Genomic DNA, 17,374 nt, shown 5'->3' with positions numbered 1-17,374 from the left:
CTGCTCGCTGGCTGCAAACTGTGGACTGGATTTCCTGAAGGGAGGCGGGTCTCAATGAGACCAGGAGGAATGAGGCAGGAAATCCAGTCCACAGTTTGCAGCCAGCGAGCAGGCTAGGGAAGTAGCACTGTGCTATCCAACTTCTCATGACAACATGTTGCTGATTGGACGGATTTTACACTCAAAACACCACAAAGCAACACAGCAATGTGGATGTTAACAAAGCAACACAGCATCGTAGATGTTAGCAAAGCAACAGCAACGTGGATGTTAGCAAAGCAACACAGCAACGTGGATGTTAGCAAAGCAACACAGCAACGTGGATGTTAGCAAAGCAACACAGCAACGTGGATGTTAGCAAAGCAACACAGCAATGTAGATGTTAACAAAGCAACACAGCAATGTGGATGTTAGCAAAGCAACACAGCAATGTGGATGTTAGCAAAGCAACACAGCATCGTAGATGTTAGCAAAGCAACACAGCAATGTAGATGTTAGCAAAGCAACACAGCAACGTGGATGTTAGCAATGCAACATAGCAATGTAGATGTTAACAACGCAACACAGCAATGTAGATGTTAACAAAGCAACACAGCAATGTGGATGTTAACAAAGCAACACAGCAATGTGGATGTTAGCAAAGCAACACAGCATCGTAGATGTTAGCAAAGCAACACAGCAACGTGGATGTTAGCAAAGCAACACAGCATCGTAGATGTTAGCAAAGCAACACAGCAACGTGGATGTTAGCAAAGCAATGCAGCAACGTGGATGTTAGCAAAGCAACACAGCAACGTGCAATGTTAGCACAGCAACATGCAATGTTAGCAAAGCAACACAGCAACGTGGATGTTAGCAAAGCAACACAGCAACGTGCAATGTTAGCACAGCAACATGCAATGTTAGCAAAGCAACACAGCAACGTGGATGTTAGCAAAGCAACACAGCAATGTGCAATGTTAGCACAGCAACGTGCAATGTTAGCAAAGCAACGCAGCAACGTGGATGTTAGCAAAGCAACACAGCAATGTGCAATGTTAGCACAGCAACATGGATGTTAGCAAAGCAACGCAGCAACGTGGATGTTAGCAGAGCCGTAGTCCAGCAGGGCGGCGCTCTGCAGCCAGACCTCAGTGTTTTCAGACTCCAGCTCTGGGAGGAGAACAGCTCTGACATCAGAACAATGAGCAGCAGCTCCTCCAGGCTGTCAGCAGGAGATTCACACCTCCGTGAAGCTGCGTCCTCCTCCACGCTAAACTCCCTGGAAATAGTCCCAATGGTTGGAGCTGCGTTAGAGCTGGAAACATTGTGTTGCTGCTGCCTTGCTCAAGAGTTTCCCCAGGGATTAATAAAGTCATTCTGAGCTTTTAAAGATAGAAGTAGTTTATTATGAGATGATGACGTCACGCAGACCCCCACATTGTCCGTATGGAACTAAAATACTTTGTACTGCTTCCTTTTCTGTCCTGATACTAACCTCAAGTTGTCTTTTGAGAGAATACATGTATACATTAGTACATTTCATACTTTACTGTAGAGGAGTTTATTACAGCCTCATATAAAGTCAACAGTAATGATAATAATAATATTAAAGCAAACAGAGCTCTGCTATCAGAATAGTATCGGCAGATATACACATTCAGGTATCAGGATCGGATCGGAAGTGAAAAACCGTGGATCTTTGCTTCCTAGTAGAGACCTGATCTCCATGAGGTGCTTCTCTCATCAACTTTGAATGGGACATTGTCTTTTGCAGTTTTGGGGGATATATACAGTCTGGGATTGAAGATAGCTTCAGATAAAATCCTCGTAGTGTCGGAACCCCGCTGAGAAAATGTTTGTGTGAAACCTGACTTGTTGCTATGGAAACGCCTCAGCGACTAGGCTATAGAGGGACTGCAAGGCATTCTGGGGGACGTGTTATTACTGTTATTACTAGAACATTTCAAAGGGAATTTACTGAGATGAGATGAATGGGACATTTTTTCATTATTTTTGTGGGTTTATCTGGAAACGTTTAGTCCTAAATTCTAATGGATTGCTCGTTAGATGATGACCTTGAAGAGTTCGTGTTCTTCGGTTCAGTAGTTATAGCGACAATCTGGTAAAATACATACATACAAACCAATAAATAAATACAAGCAGAGAAAAACCTAACCCTCTTGGCAATGGTGAAAATATTCCCTGGTCTGCTGGTCAGCTTCCTCTTTCCAACAGACTCTCCTGAACGCTCGGCACCACCAACTATTACCGTCACTGACATAAGTTGGACAACCAACAAGGTGTCTGAGTGTATTTATGGATTTATTGGTTTACAAACTTTTGCAACAACTATTAACCCAAATTACTTGAAATCTTCAGGGATGATTTGTCATCATCCCAGGACCAGTAGATTAGATTTTGGGATTTTAACGGCGAACCGTTTCTGAATAAATCCCCAAGAACGGATAAAAATGTCCCATTCATCTCATCACACTAATTGTTCTAGTAATAACAGCACTGATACATCTCCCAGAATGCTTTGCAACCTCTCCGTAACCTGGTAGCTGAGCCATTTCCATAGCGACAAGTCGCATTTCACACAGTGATGAAGCTGCCTGACCTAACTAGTTAGCATCGATATGAGCTAATGGCTAACATTCTAGCAATGCTAATTCGGTTCCACAAACATGTGTTGCCTTGGCGACCTCTGCGATCTACCGAGTGTAGCTCTAGTCCTAAAATTATTGTGATTGAGGCCCCGTTTCCACGGCGATGATCTCAAGTGAAAACACAAATCTTTCATTGTGTTTTGAGTAGGGATGGGAATCGAGAACCGGTTCTGACTGAGAACCGGTTCCAATGGATCAGTTCCATCGGAATCGTGCACCTTAAATGTGTTCGGTTCTTCTTAACGATTAATTTCCAGCACGACGTCAAGTTGCGTTGTGGTACGTAGCATGACGTCACTCACTCTGTGACACAGAACCTCCTTCAACCAGGAGAAAAGATGGAGGAAGAAGGTCTGAAGTGAGAGACGATAAAGGACTAGATGATAGGATACGTTGATACATGTTCCTCTCACCACGTCCTGAATCCACAGAGTCCACAGCTTCTGTCCTCACAGCCTCTGTCCTCACAGCCTCTGTCCCCACAGCCTCTGTCCCCACAGCCTCTGTCCTCACAGCTTCTGTCCTCACAGCCTCTGTCCTCACAGCCTCTGTCCTCACAGCCTCTGTCCTCACAGCTTCTGTCCTCACAGCCTCTGTCCTCACAGCCTCTGTCCTCACAGCCTCTGTCCTCACAGCCACAAGGTCCAGGTAAAAAAAAGGTCTCGGTGCAAATCCCGGCAGGAGCCTTTCTGTGTGGAGTTCTCATGTTCTCTCTCTGGGTGCTGGTTCTACTCCGGTACTCCGGTTTACTCTGATAGTCAGAACAACCTGCACCATGACTCCCTGAGCTCCACCCTTGGCCTCCATCACCTCCTCCTGAGCTACACCCCCGGCCTCCATCATTCTCCTCCTGAGCTACACCCCCGGCCTTCGTCATCCTCCTCCTGAGCTACACCCCCGGCCTCCATCATTCTCCTCCTGAGCTACACCCCCAGCCTCCATCACCTCCTCCTGAGCTCCACCCCCGGCCTCCATCACCTCCCCAGAGCGCCGTGCTGTGTGGCTGCTGAAGACGCTCCATTTGGTGAAGAAATGTCCTGTCTGAGGACTAATGAGGGACTTTTAATAAATGAACTCCGTCAGTCTGTCCTGTGTAGTGAATGTCTGCTCCATGGAGCCGACAGCGTAGACATATGCTAGTAGATCCTTCTATATGTGTGACTCTAGTTTTCACACTTCTGTCACGTGTCCCGAGCTGGTTTAGGAGTGTGTCTCATACTGTCTGACCCCCTCACTCTGTCTCAACCTCTCACTATTTCTCACCCTCTCACTCTGCCCCCCCTGTGTTACTATCTCACCCTGTCTCACCCTCTCACTCTCGCACCCTGTCCCACCCTGTGTTACGGTCTCACCCTCTCACTCTGTCTCACACCCTCACTCTTTCTCACTCTGTCTCACCCTGTCTCACTCTCTCACCCCGTCTCACCTCACGGTGTTGTCTTTGGTTCCAGCTGGGTGGCTGGTCGCAGCAGCCTCCTGTCACCATGGAGGCAGGAGTGAAGGACTCCGAGGAGGAGGACACGCTGCAGACGGCCTTCAAGAAGCTGAGGGTGGACGCTGAGAGGTGGGTACAAGGCCTCGGCCTGGAACTGGTCCTGCAGCCTTCGTCTGCTCAAACCTAACTGCTGTAAATAAAACATGAACTTTCGACTCACTCCAACTCCTCTTTATCTCAGTGTTATTCTGAAACAACAGGTCAGAGTGTAATTCCTCCCGGAGTGTGCTTCTGAACATGCCAGGATGTGTCCTGTGGTGTGGTGTTGTAAAACAAAGCTATTAATAAGAAACATGCTTTTATTTCACTTGATTAATCACGGGGAGCTTCACACACTCAGTCCCATCTAGGAACCTGCAAACCTTCCTACAAGGACTCCATCGTCCTCCTGATGGCGCTCATCCTCTTTACTACTTCCTGTCTACTGGCAGTCTGCTGCGAGTCGCCTTTAGGACTGTCCAGTGTGTCGAGTTGGATGAGTCATCTGAGCAGCTGGTGTGTCTCCCCCCGTCTCACCCTCTCACTCTCTCTGGCAGCCGGTCGGGGTCAGTGGGTGTGTGCGAGGCGTCCCGGGCGGCGTCCCGAGGTTCTCTGGAGGGTGGCGGGGCGAAAACCAAACTCGGCTGCCCCAAAGACAACTGGCATGGGTGAGTGGAGCTGCCAGCGTTCACCTCCTGCCCCCCCCCCCCCCCCCCCCCTCTTCATTTTAACAACATTTAAAGTGGATTTCAATCCTGTTTGGCTTCAGACGGTCTGACGTGGCTCGTTAATGTCGTTTAAAGATATCGGATTCAGATCAGATTCAGTTGAAATCATCTTTAATGTCTTCAACTTGTCTTGAAAATTCTTCCTTTTTTGTAAAAAGATGTTTTTAAATATCTACAAAAATATACAGAATGTCCGTTGACGTGTCTTGAAACTATGTTAAATAGATTTGAATTGTTTGTTGTATTTTAGGAACGTTTTCAAAGTCCGAAATTATTCCTGAATATGTATTATAGTTGTCTTAAGACTCGTTTACACTGCGACGATTTCAAGTGAAAAGGCTAAACTTTCATTGCCTTTTGGGGGTCCGTTTCCATGACCACCGCGCTCAGTCTCTGAAAACACAACTTTCTGAAAGTGCTCAAACTCCGTTTCCGTGGTAACCGGGAGAAATGCAACTTCCTGGAAACACTCGGTCTCCTTCTGGATGGCACGTTTCTGCCGCTTCCGGAAACGGACCTCGTTTTCAGAACGTTGTCGTGTAAACGTGAAATTTTTCTGAAACCAAACATCGATAAGTTTTCACTTTAACGTTACCGTGGAAACGGGGCTTAAAGAGTCTTTTGTCTGTTTTGTCTCCTTCAGCTGCATGAGGAAATCTTCCCGGGGTTCATCTCGAATCCAGCGGCGCCGCCGGTCCAAGTCCCCGATCCTCCACCCCCCGAAGTTCACGTACTGCAGCAGCGCCGCGCTGCCGCCCCCCGGTGGCTGTCTGAAGCAGCAGCGCCTGGCCATGCCCCAGCCGTCAGATGTCTGCCCCCCTGTGGACGGCTGCGGACCTGCAGTGGGGCAGACGGAGCCGGGCTCCTCCGGGGCGGCGGATCGCGCCCCCCTGCTGGTTTTCGGTTCCTGCGCGGGGTTTGAGGGCGGCGGCGATGGGGCGGAGTCAGCGGCAACAGGCCGACGAAGGCCGGCCGAGGCGGCGGACTTCCGGGCCCTGTCGGAGCTGCGGGGGGACGGCTGCTCGGAGTGCAGAGCCGCCGAGTCGCAGGAGGACGTCGGACCGGCCGCCGCTCGCTGCCGCTGCCGGCCGCCGCGCAGCTGGAACAGCGTGGAGGTGTACTCCTTCACGGGCCTCCGGGACGTCATCTCGGAGTGTGAGGGCGGTCTGCAGAGACCCCAGGACACCCCCAGGACTCTGGGCTCCCCGCGGTCCTGCTCCGAGCAGGCCCGGGGCTACGTGGACGACGTCACCATCGAGGACCTGTCCGGCTACATGGAGTTCTACCTCTACATCCCCAAGAAGATGTCGCACATGGCCGAGATGATGTACACTTAGGACGGACGGCGCCGCACAGCAGGGACTGAGCGCGGACTTGGAGTGGTGCTGGGACCTGCTGGCCCACATCCGGTCCAGAACCCATCCGGAACCCGTCCAGAGCAGGACTAGAGGCAGCCAGTCTGATGTTCAGACCTCAGCGTTCACCCTCATCCAGCACTCAGTCATGAGGCCACGCCCTCTTCTGGCCGGTTGCCACGGTGATGAACGTTGTTTGCTAAAGCCTTTAGTTCCGATGAATGAAACAGCTAAACTCTAAAGGAATGGTGATCGTGTGAGGGTGAGGCTTCGTCTCTCTGAGGCTTCGTCTCTCTGAGGCTTCGTCTCTCTGAGGCTTCGTCTCTCTGAGGTTTCGTCTCTCTGAGCTTTCGTCTCTCTGAGCTTTCGTCTCTCTGAGGCTTCGTCTCTCTGAGGTTTCGTCTCTCTGAGGCTTCGTCTCTCTGAGGTTTCGTCTCTCTGAGGTTTCGTCTCTGAGCTTTCGTCTCTCTGAGCTTTCGTCTCTCTGAGCTTTCGTCTCTCTGAGGTTTCGTCTCTCTGAGCTTTCGTCTCTCTGAGGCTTCGTCTCTCTGAGGTTTCGTCTCCAGCTGAAGTTGCCGAAGCTGTTTTCGGATCCGACATGCAGTTTGAGGAAATGTTGTTTCACTGGTTTGTTCTTGTTGGAAACGTCCTGCTCTGGGTTTTAATCTGTGGAGAAGCTTGAAAATAAATCCAAGTGCTCTGAAAGTATCTGGAATCGTAGCTTGTTTTGGCTCCTGAGGCCGTTCAGGTGAACCTGTTTAAACGTTAATAAATTAATAATAAAGAATTCATCCAAATGTGTTTTATTGATCTGAATCTACTGGAGCTGCTGTCATGAATGAAGGAATTTCCTCACTTTAGGTTAAAAAAGATTTTGTTCTTTAATGAAAATAACTGAGTCATGTTCAGATCTCTGGTCATGTTGACACAGAAATCAAGCAAACAGGAGCAAAACTTCAGAAAACAAAACAACAAAATGAAGATTAAGTGCAGCAATTTAAAGTTTAAATGTAAAAATATTGGAAAATGAGACAGACACCTGAATAAATTGAAAAGCAACATGTAGAAAAGTTAGAAATTTACCTAAAGTATTGTAGAAAAGAAAAACAGGCAATAGACTACACACACACACACACACACACACACACACATACAATTATTATTATTGGTCCTCATCCAATAGGACATCTCTCATTCTACCTGTAATAGTTCTATGATTGTAGCTGGAATGTATCTGATTCTTGTTCTATTATCTTAAATATTCTAATATTACACCTACAATGATATATGTATATTTGATTCTAGCTGTAATACATCTATGATTCCAGCTGTTCTTTATCTAATTCTTGCTTTCATATTTTTATTTTTATATTTGTAATATGTCTGATTCTAGCTATTATTATATTCTGATATATAACGTAGAAATGTATATTTCTACCTGTTATATATATATAAGATTAGATTAGATTACATTAGATTTTGTAAAAAAAAATCTAATGTATCTATATATAAATATTGCTGTAGTATATTTATGATTCTAGTTTCAACATATCTAAGATTTGAGTTTTATATCATACATAGGTAGTTATACTATAACCCTAACCCTACCTGTAATACATCTATCATTTTTGGAGTAATATTTTCTTGAATCTAGGTGTAACATCTAATTTTAGCTGTTATATGACACAATTCTATGTACAGAGTATCTATGATTATTACTGTGCTCGGTTATAATTCTATGTTTAGTAGATCTATGTGACTATTAGACGTGGCGGAAGCGCAGCGAAGCTGTGGACCAATCACACGCCGCCAACTAGACGTTGTTCCCGTACTGTGTCGTTTACATCCAATCAGAAGACGGTGCGTGGAGGACGGCCTCTGACGTCACATCGCTCCACCAATACAGAGGCAGCCGGAAGTGGTTCCCGGCGTGCGGAGCTCGAAACGGCTCGCTAGGACTCAGGAGGACTCGGTGTCCGGTTGTACCACTCGGTCCTCAGAGCTTCACCCCGGACGACATGTGGACTGTGAGCGGGCTGTCGGTGGCTCTGGCGCTCGCCATGGTGCCCGGTCCCGGGCCTGCCGGAGCCCTGAAGGAGGGAGAGTGTGAAGGTAGGTCCGCCTGTTAGCTCTCCTCCGGTCCGCTTCGGAGGGAGCCCTCTCCTCCCGGTAACTCTCTCCCAGGAGGTAGCCCCCTTCACCCGGTTACTTTCCCCCCGGAGGTAGGCCCCTCCTCCTGGTAACTCTCCCAGGAGGTAGCCCCCTTCTCCCGGTTACTCTCCTCCCGCAGGTAGCCCCCTCCTCTCGGTTATCTCCCACTGGAGGTAGCCCCCTTCTCCATGTTACTCTCTCCCAGGAGGTAGCCCCCTCCTCCCGGTAACTCTCCCCCCGGAGGTAGCCCCCTCCTCCCGGTAACTCTCCCCCCGGAGGTAGCCCCCTCCTCCCGGTAACTCTCACCCCGGAGGTAGTCCCGTCCTCCCGGTAACTCTCCCCCCGGAGGTAGTCCCGTCCTCCCGGTAACTCTCCCCCCGGAGGTAGCCCCCTCCTCCCGGTAACTCTCCCCCCGGAGGTAGCCCCCTCCTCCCGGTAACTCTCCCCCCGGAGGTAGCCCCCTCCTCCCGGTAACTCTCACCCCGGAGGTAGTCCCGTCCTCCCGGTAACTCTCCCCCCGGAGGTAGTCCCGTCCTCCCGGTAACTCTCCCCAAGGAGGTGGCCACCTTCTCCCTGTAAAGAATCATTAACCTGCGGTAGTGTTACAGGTGTTATTGGGTGTCAGTGGGTGTTTCCAGGTGTTACCGGGTGTTACCGGGTGTTGCTGGTATTACTGGGTGTCAGTGGGTGTCAGTGGGTGTTTCCAGGTGTTTCCAGGTGTTTCCAGGTGTTACCAGGTGTTTCTGGTGTTACTGGGTTTTCCTGGTGTCAATGGGTGTTTCCAGGTGTTACCGGGTGTTTCCAGGTGTTACCGGGTGTTACCAGGTGTTACCGGGTGTTACTGGGTGTTGCGGGTGTTACTGGAGCGTTCAGTCGCTGCGTCTCCTTCCCGTCCTCCTCTGAACGTCTTGGATCTTCTACCGACAGAAATAGAAAGCAGCGGGGGGGGGGGGGGGGGGGCTCTGACCTTTGACCTCCACTCTGTACTGTGGTCGTGTTACAGATGAGTGGATCGAAAAAAGTCATTCATATGATAATATTGCAGTTTTTAGCATCTTTTAGAGTATGGAGCCACGTTAGCATTAGCTTTAGCCTCTGCACTGACGGGTGTGAAGACTTGTCTCCATACTGAAGGAAACTCTTCCTCCCCTGCTCCTCTTCCTCCTCAGTGTGTGTGACCTTCCTGGGGAAGTTCTACGAGACGCTGAAGGAAAACGACATGAAATTCAACAACGAGAACATCGAGAAGGAAATCCTGAAGAGCTGCGCCGACGCTAAAGGGAAAGAAAACCGCTTCGTGAGTCAGTGTGTGTGTGTGTGTGTGTGTGTGTGTGTGTGTGTGTGTGTGTGTGTGTGTGTGTGTGTGTGTGTGTGTGTGTGTGTGTGTGTGTGTGTGTGTGTGTGTGTGTGTGTGTGTGTGTGTGTGTGTGTGTGTGTGTGTGTGTGTGTGTGTGTGTGTGTGTGTGTGTGTGTGTGTGTGTGTGTGTGTGTGTGTGTGTGTGTGTGTGTGGCGCTGAAGAAGTGCTTCTCATCCTGTCCACCAGGTAGCAGCAGGGAGTCTTGGGGTGTGTCCTAACAGTCCCTCCTATCTCCTTTCCTATCCACTTCTCCTTAACCTCTGAAGGAATTCTCACTAAGCTAAGGAAAGGAGGTTTAATGCTTCCTTTAGAACCTCTTTTAGCTTAGGAACCACTGATGCTTCCTTTAGAACCTCCTTTAGCTTAGGAACCACTGATGCTTCCTTTAGAACCTCCTTTAGCCTAGGAACCACTGATGCTTCCTTTGGAACCTCCTTTAGCCTAGGAACCACTGATGCTTCCTTTGGAACCTCCTTTAGCCTAGGAACCACTGATGCTTCCTTTGGAACCTCCTTTAGCCTAGGAACCACTGATACTTCTTTTGGAACCTCCTTCAGCCTAGGAACCACTGATGCTTCCATTAGAACCTCCTTCAGCCTAGGAACCACTGATACTTCTTTTTGAACCTCCTTTAGCCTAGGAACCACTGATGCTTCCTTTGGAACCTCCTTTAGCCTAGGAACCACTGATGCTTCCTTTAGAACCTCCTTTAGCTTAGGAACCACTGATGCTTCCTTTAGAACCTCTTTTAGCCTAGGAACCACTGATGCTTCCTTTAGAACCTCCTTTAGCTTAGGAACCACTGATGCTTCCTTTAGAACCTCCTTTAGCCTAGGAACCACTGATGCTTCCTTTGGAACCTCCTTTAGCCTAGGAACCACTGATGCTTCCTTTGGAACCTCCTTTAGCCTAGGAACCACTGATGCTTCCTTTGGAACCTCCTTTAGCCTAGGAACCACTGATACTTCTTTTGGAACCTCCTTCAGCCTAGGAACCACTGATGCTTCCATTAGAACCTCCTTCAGCCTAGGAACCACTGATACTTCTTTTTGAACCTCCTTTAGCCTAGGAACCACTGATGCTTCCTTTGGAACCTCCTTTAGCCTAGGAACCACTGATGCTTCCTTTGGAACCTCCTTTAGCCTAGGAACCACTGATGCTTCCTTTGGAACCTCCTTTAGCCTAGGAACCACTGATGCTTCCTTTGGAACCTCCTTTAGCCTAGGAACCACTGATACTTCTTTTGGAACCTCCTTCAGCCTAGGAACCACTGATGCTTCCATTAGAACCTCCTTCAGCCTAGGAACCACTGATACTTCTTTTTGAACCTCCTTTAGCCTAGGAACCACTGATGCTTCCTTTGGAACCTCCTTTAGCCTAGGAACCACTGATGCTTCCTTTAGAACCTCCTTTAGCTTAGGAACCACTGATGCTTCCTTTAGAACCTCTTTTAGCCTAGGAACCACTGATGCTTCCTTTAGAACCTCCTTTAGCTTAGGAACCACTGATGCTTCCTTTAGAACCTCCTTTAGCCTAGGAACCACTGATGCTTCCTTTGGAACCTCCTTTAGCCTAGGAACCACTGATGCTTCCATTAGAACCTCCTTCAGCCTAGGAACCACTGATACTTCTTTTGGAACCTCCTTCAGCCTAGGAACCACTGATGCTTCCATTAGAACCTCCTTCAGCCTAGGAACCACTGATACTTCTTTTGGAACCTCCTTTAGCCTAGGAACCACTGATGCTTCCTTTGGAACCTCCTTTAGCCTAGGAACCACTGATGCTTCCTTTAGAACCTCCTTTAGCTTAGGAACCACTGATGCTTCCTTTAGAACCTCTTTTAGCCTAGGAACCACTGATGCTTCCTTTAGAACCTCCTTTAGCTTAGGAACCACTGATGCTTCCTTTAGAACCTCCTTTAGCCTAGGAACCACTGATGCTTCCTTTGGAACCTCCTTTAGCCTAGGAACCACTGATGCTTCCATTAGAACCTCCTTCAGCCTAGGAACCACTGATACTTCTTTTGGAACCTCCTTTAGCCTAGGAACCACTGATGCTTCCTTTGGAACCTCCTTTAGCCTAGGAACCACTGATGCTTCCATTAGAACCTCCTTCAGCCTAGGAACCACTGATGCTTCTTTTGGAACCTCATTTAGCCTAGGAACCACTGATGCTTCCTTTGGAACCTCCTTTAGCCTAGGAACCACTGATGCTTCCATTAGAACCTCCTTCAGCCTAGGAACCACTGATGCTTCCTTTGGAACCTCCTTCAGCCTAGGAACCACTGATACTTCTTTTGGAACCTCCTTTAGCCTAGGAACCACTGATGCTTCCTTTGGAACCTCCTTCAGCCTAGGAACCACTGATACTTCTTTTGGAACCTCCTTTAGCCTAGGAACCACTGATGCTTCCTTTGGAACCTCCTTTAGCCTAGGAACCACTGATGCTTCCTTTGGAACCTCCTTTAGCCTAGGAACCACTGATACTTCTTTTGGAACCTCCTTCAGCCTAGGAACCACTGATGCTTCCATTAGAACCTCCTTCAGCCTAGGAACCACTGATACTTCTTTTTGAACCTCCTTTAGCCTAGGAACCACTGATGCTTCCTTTGGAACCTCCTTTAGCCTAGGAACCACTGATGCTTCCTTTAGAACCTCCTTTAGCTTAGGAACCACTGATGCTTCCTTTAGAACCTCTTTTAGCCTAGGAACCACTGATGCTTCCTTTAGAACCTCCTTTAGCTTAGGAACCACTGATGCTTCCTTTAGAACCTCCTTTAGCCTAGGAACCACTGATGCTTCCTTTGGAACCTCCTTTAGCCTAGGAACCACTGATGCTTCCTTTGGAACCTCCTTTAGCCTAGGAACCACTGATGCTTCCTTTGGAACCTCCTTTAGCCTAGGAACCACTGATACTTCTTTTGGAACCTCCTTCAGCCTAGGAACCACTGATGCTTCCATTAGAACCTCCTTCAGCCTAGGAACCACTGATACTTCTTTTTGAACCTCCTTTAGCCTAGGAACCACTGATGCTTCCTTTGGAACCTCCTTTAGCCTAGGAACCACTGATGCTTCCTTTGGAACCTCCTTTAGCCTAGGAACCACTGATGCTTCCTTTGGAACCTCCTTTAGCCTAGGAACCACTGATGCTTCCTTTGGAACCTCCTTTAGCCTAGGAACCACTGATACTTCTTTTGGAACCTCCTTCAGCCTAGGAACCACTGATGCTTCCATTAGAACCTCCTTCAGCCTAGGAACCACTGATACTTCTTTTTGAACCTCCTTTAGCCTAGGAACCACTGATGCTTCCTTTGGAACCTCCTTTAGCCTAGGAACCACTGATGCTTCCTTTAGAACCTCCTTTAGCTTAGGAACCACTGATGCTTCCTTTAGAACCTCTTTTAGCCTAGGAACCACTGATGCTTCCTTTAGAACCTCCTTTAGCTTAGGAACCACTGATGCTTCCTTTAGAACCTCCTTTAGCCTAGGAACCACTGATGCTTCCTTTGGAACCTCCTTTAGCCTAGGAACCACTGATGCTTCCATTAGAACCTCCTTCAGCCTAGGAACCACTGATACTTCTTTTGGAACCTCCTTCAGCCTAGGAACCACTGATGCTTCCATTAGAACCTCCTTCAGCCTAGGAACCACTGATACTTCTTTTGGAACCTCCTTTAGCCTAGGAACCACTGATGCTTCCTTTGGAACCTCCTTTAGCCTAGGAACCACTGATGCTTCCTTTAGAACCTCCTTTAGCTTAGGAACCACTGATGCTTCCTTTAGAACCTCTTTTAGCCTAGGAACCACTGATGCTTCCTTTAGAACCTCCTTTAGCTTAGGAACCACTGATGCTTCCTTTAGAACCTCCTTTAGCCTAGGAACCACTGATGCTTCCTTTGGAACCTCCTTTAGCCTAGGAACCACTGATGCTTCCATTAGAACCTCCTTCAGCCTAGGAACCACTGATACTTCTTTTGGAACCTCCTTTAGCCTAGGAACCACTGATGCTTCCTTTGGAACCTCCTTTAGCCTAGGAACCACTGATGCTTCCATTAGAACCTCCTTCAGCCTAGGAACCACTGATGCTTCTTTTGGAACCTCATTTAGCCTAGGAACCACTGATGCTTCCTTTGGAACCTCCTTTAGCCTAGGAACCACTGATGCTTCCATTAGAACCTCCTTCAGCCTAGGAACCACTGATGCTTCCTTTGGAACCTCCTTCAGCCTAGGAACCACTGATACTTCTTTTGGAACCTCCTTTAGCCTAGGAACCACTGATGCTTCCTTTGGAACCTCCTTCAGCCTAGGAACCACTGATACTTCTTTTGGAACCTCCTTTAGCCTAGGAACTACTGATGCTTCCTTTGGAACCTCCTTCAGCCTAGGAACCACTGATGGTTCCTTTACCAATGGAGACTCCAGGGTCTCATTTATAAAAGCTGCTGAAGCACTAAAGGTCCTGGAAGATACGTACGCCACTTCCCACTCAAAGTTTGTGATCTAAAAAAATTTACTTTGTAGGAGAATGTTGGTTCCGGTACGACAACTTAGAACCTTGAGCAGCACATTTTGGAGACGAGGAACATGGTGGTGATGGTGAGGTGGAGAATTGAAGCCAGATTGATCTCATACATTTATTATCTTCAAATATCAGACTTATTAATCCACGTGATCCTAAACAGCCGAGCTGCAGAGTTCTAGATGGTTCTTTAGTGGAACGTTACTGCTGAATCAGCAGAACCATGTTCATATGTCAAATTTTCATCTTTAAATGATCCAGAGGGTAGAACTCGAGATAATTTTCCAATGTTTACATGTAAAATAAAGAAATTATAGATTTTATATTGCTTATTTTATTATCATACGTGATACAGTTTAGCATATTTTCATATTATGGCTGTAAATCCTGATAAAAGCCGCTCGTGGTACGGTCACGTGCTCTGGACGCTCTGGAGACAGACGACCTCCTCATCACCCTCTACCTACCCCTCCACCTCTAGTGACTGAGGACACAAGACAAAGTGGACTGAACCTTTCCACAGCCCCCATTCAAATATTTAATTTATACATTTAATAAACACATAAAACTGTAAAAATAATTTGTGAAATCCTTTTATGTTTGTCTGGTCATTTTTAATTGGAGTCAAATAACCTCAAGTTTATTCAGAAAACAATTACAGAAACATTTTACTATATTTTATTGGTCGATTTCATACATTACCCAAACTTATACATGTCTGGGCAAGCTCTAGGTGGATGGTTCCTCTGGAGCTCTAGGTGGATGGTTCCTCTGGAGCTCTAGGTGGATGGTTCCTCTGGAGCTCTAGGTGGATGGTTCCTCTGGAGCTCTAGGTGGATGGTTCCTCTGGAGCTCTAGGTGGATGGTTCCTCTGGAGCTCTAGGTGGATGGTTCCTCTGGAGCTCGAGATGGATGGTTCCTCTGGAGCTCTAGGTGGATGGTTCCTCTGGAGCTCTAGGTGGATGGTTCCTTTGGAGCTCTAGGTGGATGGTTCCTCTGGAGCTCTAGGTGGATGGTTCCTCTGGAGCTCTAGGTGGATGGTTCCTCTGGAGCTCTAGGTGGATGGTTCCTCTGGAGCTCTAGGTGGATTGTTCCTCTGGAGCTCTAGGTGGATGGTTCCTCTGGAGCTCGAGATGGATGGTTCCTCGTAAGCTCTAGGTGGATGGTTCCTCTGGAGCTCTAGGTGGATGGTTTCAATGGAGCTCTAGGTGGATGGTTCCTCTGGAGCTCTAGGTGGATGGTTTCAATGGAGCTCTGTGTGGTTCTTGGGTTCTCCCAGCAGTGGGCGCTGTACTCAGCGGTCCTCTGTGTCTCTGCAGTGTTACTACATCGGAGCCACGAGCGACGCAGCGACCAAGATGATCAACGAGGTTTCCAAGCCGCTCAGCTACCACGTCCCCGTGGAGAAGATCTGTGAGAAGCTCAAGAAGAAGGACGGTCAGATCTGTGAGCTGAGATACGGTGAGCAGGACGCCAGGTTCCCCTGTGGTTCTCCTGTGGTTCTCCTGTCTGACTCCTGACTCTCCCCCCTCTCCCCCCAGACAAGCAGCTGGACCTGACCTCGGTGGACCTGAAGAAGCTGAAGGTGAAGGACCTGAAGAAGATCCTGGAGGAGTGGGGCGAGTCCTGCAAAGGCTGCGCCGAGAAGTCCGACTTCATCCGCAAGATCACCGAGCTCATGCCAAAGTACGCTCCGGCTGCAGCCAGGGCACGGACAGACCTGTGAGGACCAAGACACACACACACACACACACACACACACACACACACACACACACACACACACACACACACACACACACACACACACACACACACACACACACACACACACACACACACACACACACACACACACACACACACACACACACACACACACACACACACACAGAGTCTGGATTTGACCCGATCGGGCGGCCATCCAAACAGGAAGTGGAGACATTTGACAGGAAGTCCTCACCGGTGTTCCCTCCTCGTTATGGTTTTTGGTTCTGGAGTTGGAGAGACAGAAAAAAAAACGGCGCCTCACTTTCCGTTTGCATCGCCTCGTGTTTGAAATATAAATCTGCAGCATCCAGCTGTTCCCATGACTCAGCAGAAATCAGCCATTCAAATCAGCAGTTTCTTTGACTTTCATCATCACCAGATCAAAGCTCATTTGGAAGTTTGGAGTCGGAGCACTTTAATATCCAAACCTCCAGAAACAATTAGAAACTTAATCAAATTCTCCAGTTTAAGATCTAAACTACTTTAAATTAGAAATTTGTCAGAAAAAGTTTAAATATGATTCAATTAATTCCAGGATAAGAAGTTAAATTTAAGATTTATGAGAAATGTGATGTTGAAACTTAAAAGCTTTTAATTTAATCTGGAAAGAAATTTAAGCCGCTCAGATTAAAACTGTAAATTCAAAATATTTTTTGTGCTGTAAATGTTTTTTGTGAAAATTACTGTCAAACATAATTTGGATGAAATGGAAAATGTAAGAAACATGTGATGGCGACTGGGAGTTTATTTGGACAGTTATGAAATGTAAAGTTGAAAGAAGCGCCGGTCACTTCCTGCGCGGCGCGGCGCGGCGTGTTTACCCTCCTGAGCTCATTGACTCGTCTCTTGGCTGCTTCCTGTCCGGTCTCCGGGGTCCCGGGCCGCAGGTTGGACCTCTCGGACCTCAAACGCTCTTTAAACACAGCTGGGAGCTCCGCCCCCTCCCTCACCTGGCGGGGGAGGGGTGTAGGGGGGGCGGTCAGGTATAAGCCCCTCCTCCTCCGTGGGGTGCTGTTGTTTCACAGTGGATTCTGATTTGTTACTACTGTACTACTTTTTCATTAAAAGATGAAAAACTGACTCCGCTCCCGTCATTTCTCACACACCGCCACAGGGGGGCACCGAGGAGCCATGGGGGGGCGAGAAGCGACATCTTTCCTTCAGCCCGAGTCGCCGCCATCTTTCCCTCCCTCTTGTAACACTAAATGTAAACACTTAAACTTGGTAGTTTTGTGACATACATGACTTAAATGTTGACTCACCCATTTTTAAAGCATAAACAAAAATTAAATCTTTAAAAATAACGAGTATGATGAGCAGCTCAAACAAACCTGGGACATTTAAACCAACGCTGCGAATCCTTTTTATA

The 17,374-nt window shown here is 47.9% G+C and overlaps 2 protein-coding genes across 3 annotated transcripts in view; both read left to right on the top strand.

The window, feature by feature from the left end:
• oser1 (oxidative stress responsive serine-rich 1) overlaps nucleotides 1–7,009 on the top strand; it is an 8,157-nt gene extending 1,148 nt beyond the window's left edge. The window contains exons 2-4 of one of the 2 annotated variants that reach the window (XM_080493704.1): nucleotides 4,103–4,215; nucleotides 4,683–4,793; nucleotides 5,497–7,009. In XM_080493704.1, coding sequence (XP_080349830.1) covers nucleotides 4,136–4,215; nucleotides 4,683–4,793; nucleotides 5,497–6,190 — 885 coding nt within the window. In that variant the 5' untranslated portion in view covers nucleotides 4,103–4,135 and the 3' untranslated portion in view covers nucleotides 6,191–7,009. The remainder of the gene's footprint in view (nucleotides 1–4,102; nucleotides 4,216–4,682; nucleotides 4,794–5,496) is intronic. The other variant, XM_080493703.1, reaches the window with a different exon arrangement.
• A 1,109-nt stretch (nucleotides 7,010–8,118) lies between these two features.
• manf (mesencephalic astrocyte-derived neurotrophic factor) lies at nucleotides 8,119–17,085 on the top strand. Its single transcript, XM_080493707.1, has 4 exons — nucleotides 8,119–8,320; nucleotides 9,529–9,656; nucleotides 15,555–15,696; nucleotides 15,777–17,085. Exons 1-4 carry the CDS (start codon nucleotides 8,227–8,229, stop codon nucleotides 15,959–15,961), a joined length of 549 nt encoding a protein of 182 aa, XP_080349833.1. The 5' UTR covers nucleotides 8,119–8,226; the 3' UTR covers nucleotides 15,962–17,085.
• Nucleotides 17,086–17,374: the final 289 nt, after the last annotated feature.

The sequence above is a fragment of the Lipophrys pholis genome (genome assembly GCF_963383615.2).
Source record: "Lipophrys pholis genome assembly, contig: SCAFFOLD_71, whole genome shotgun sequence".
NCBI lineage: Eukaryota > Metazoa > Chordata > Actinopteri > Blenniiformes > Blenniidae > Lipophrys > Lipophrys pholis.
This window is presented reverse-complemented; position numbering and strand designations above follow the sequence as displayed.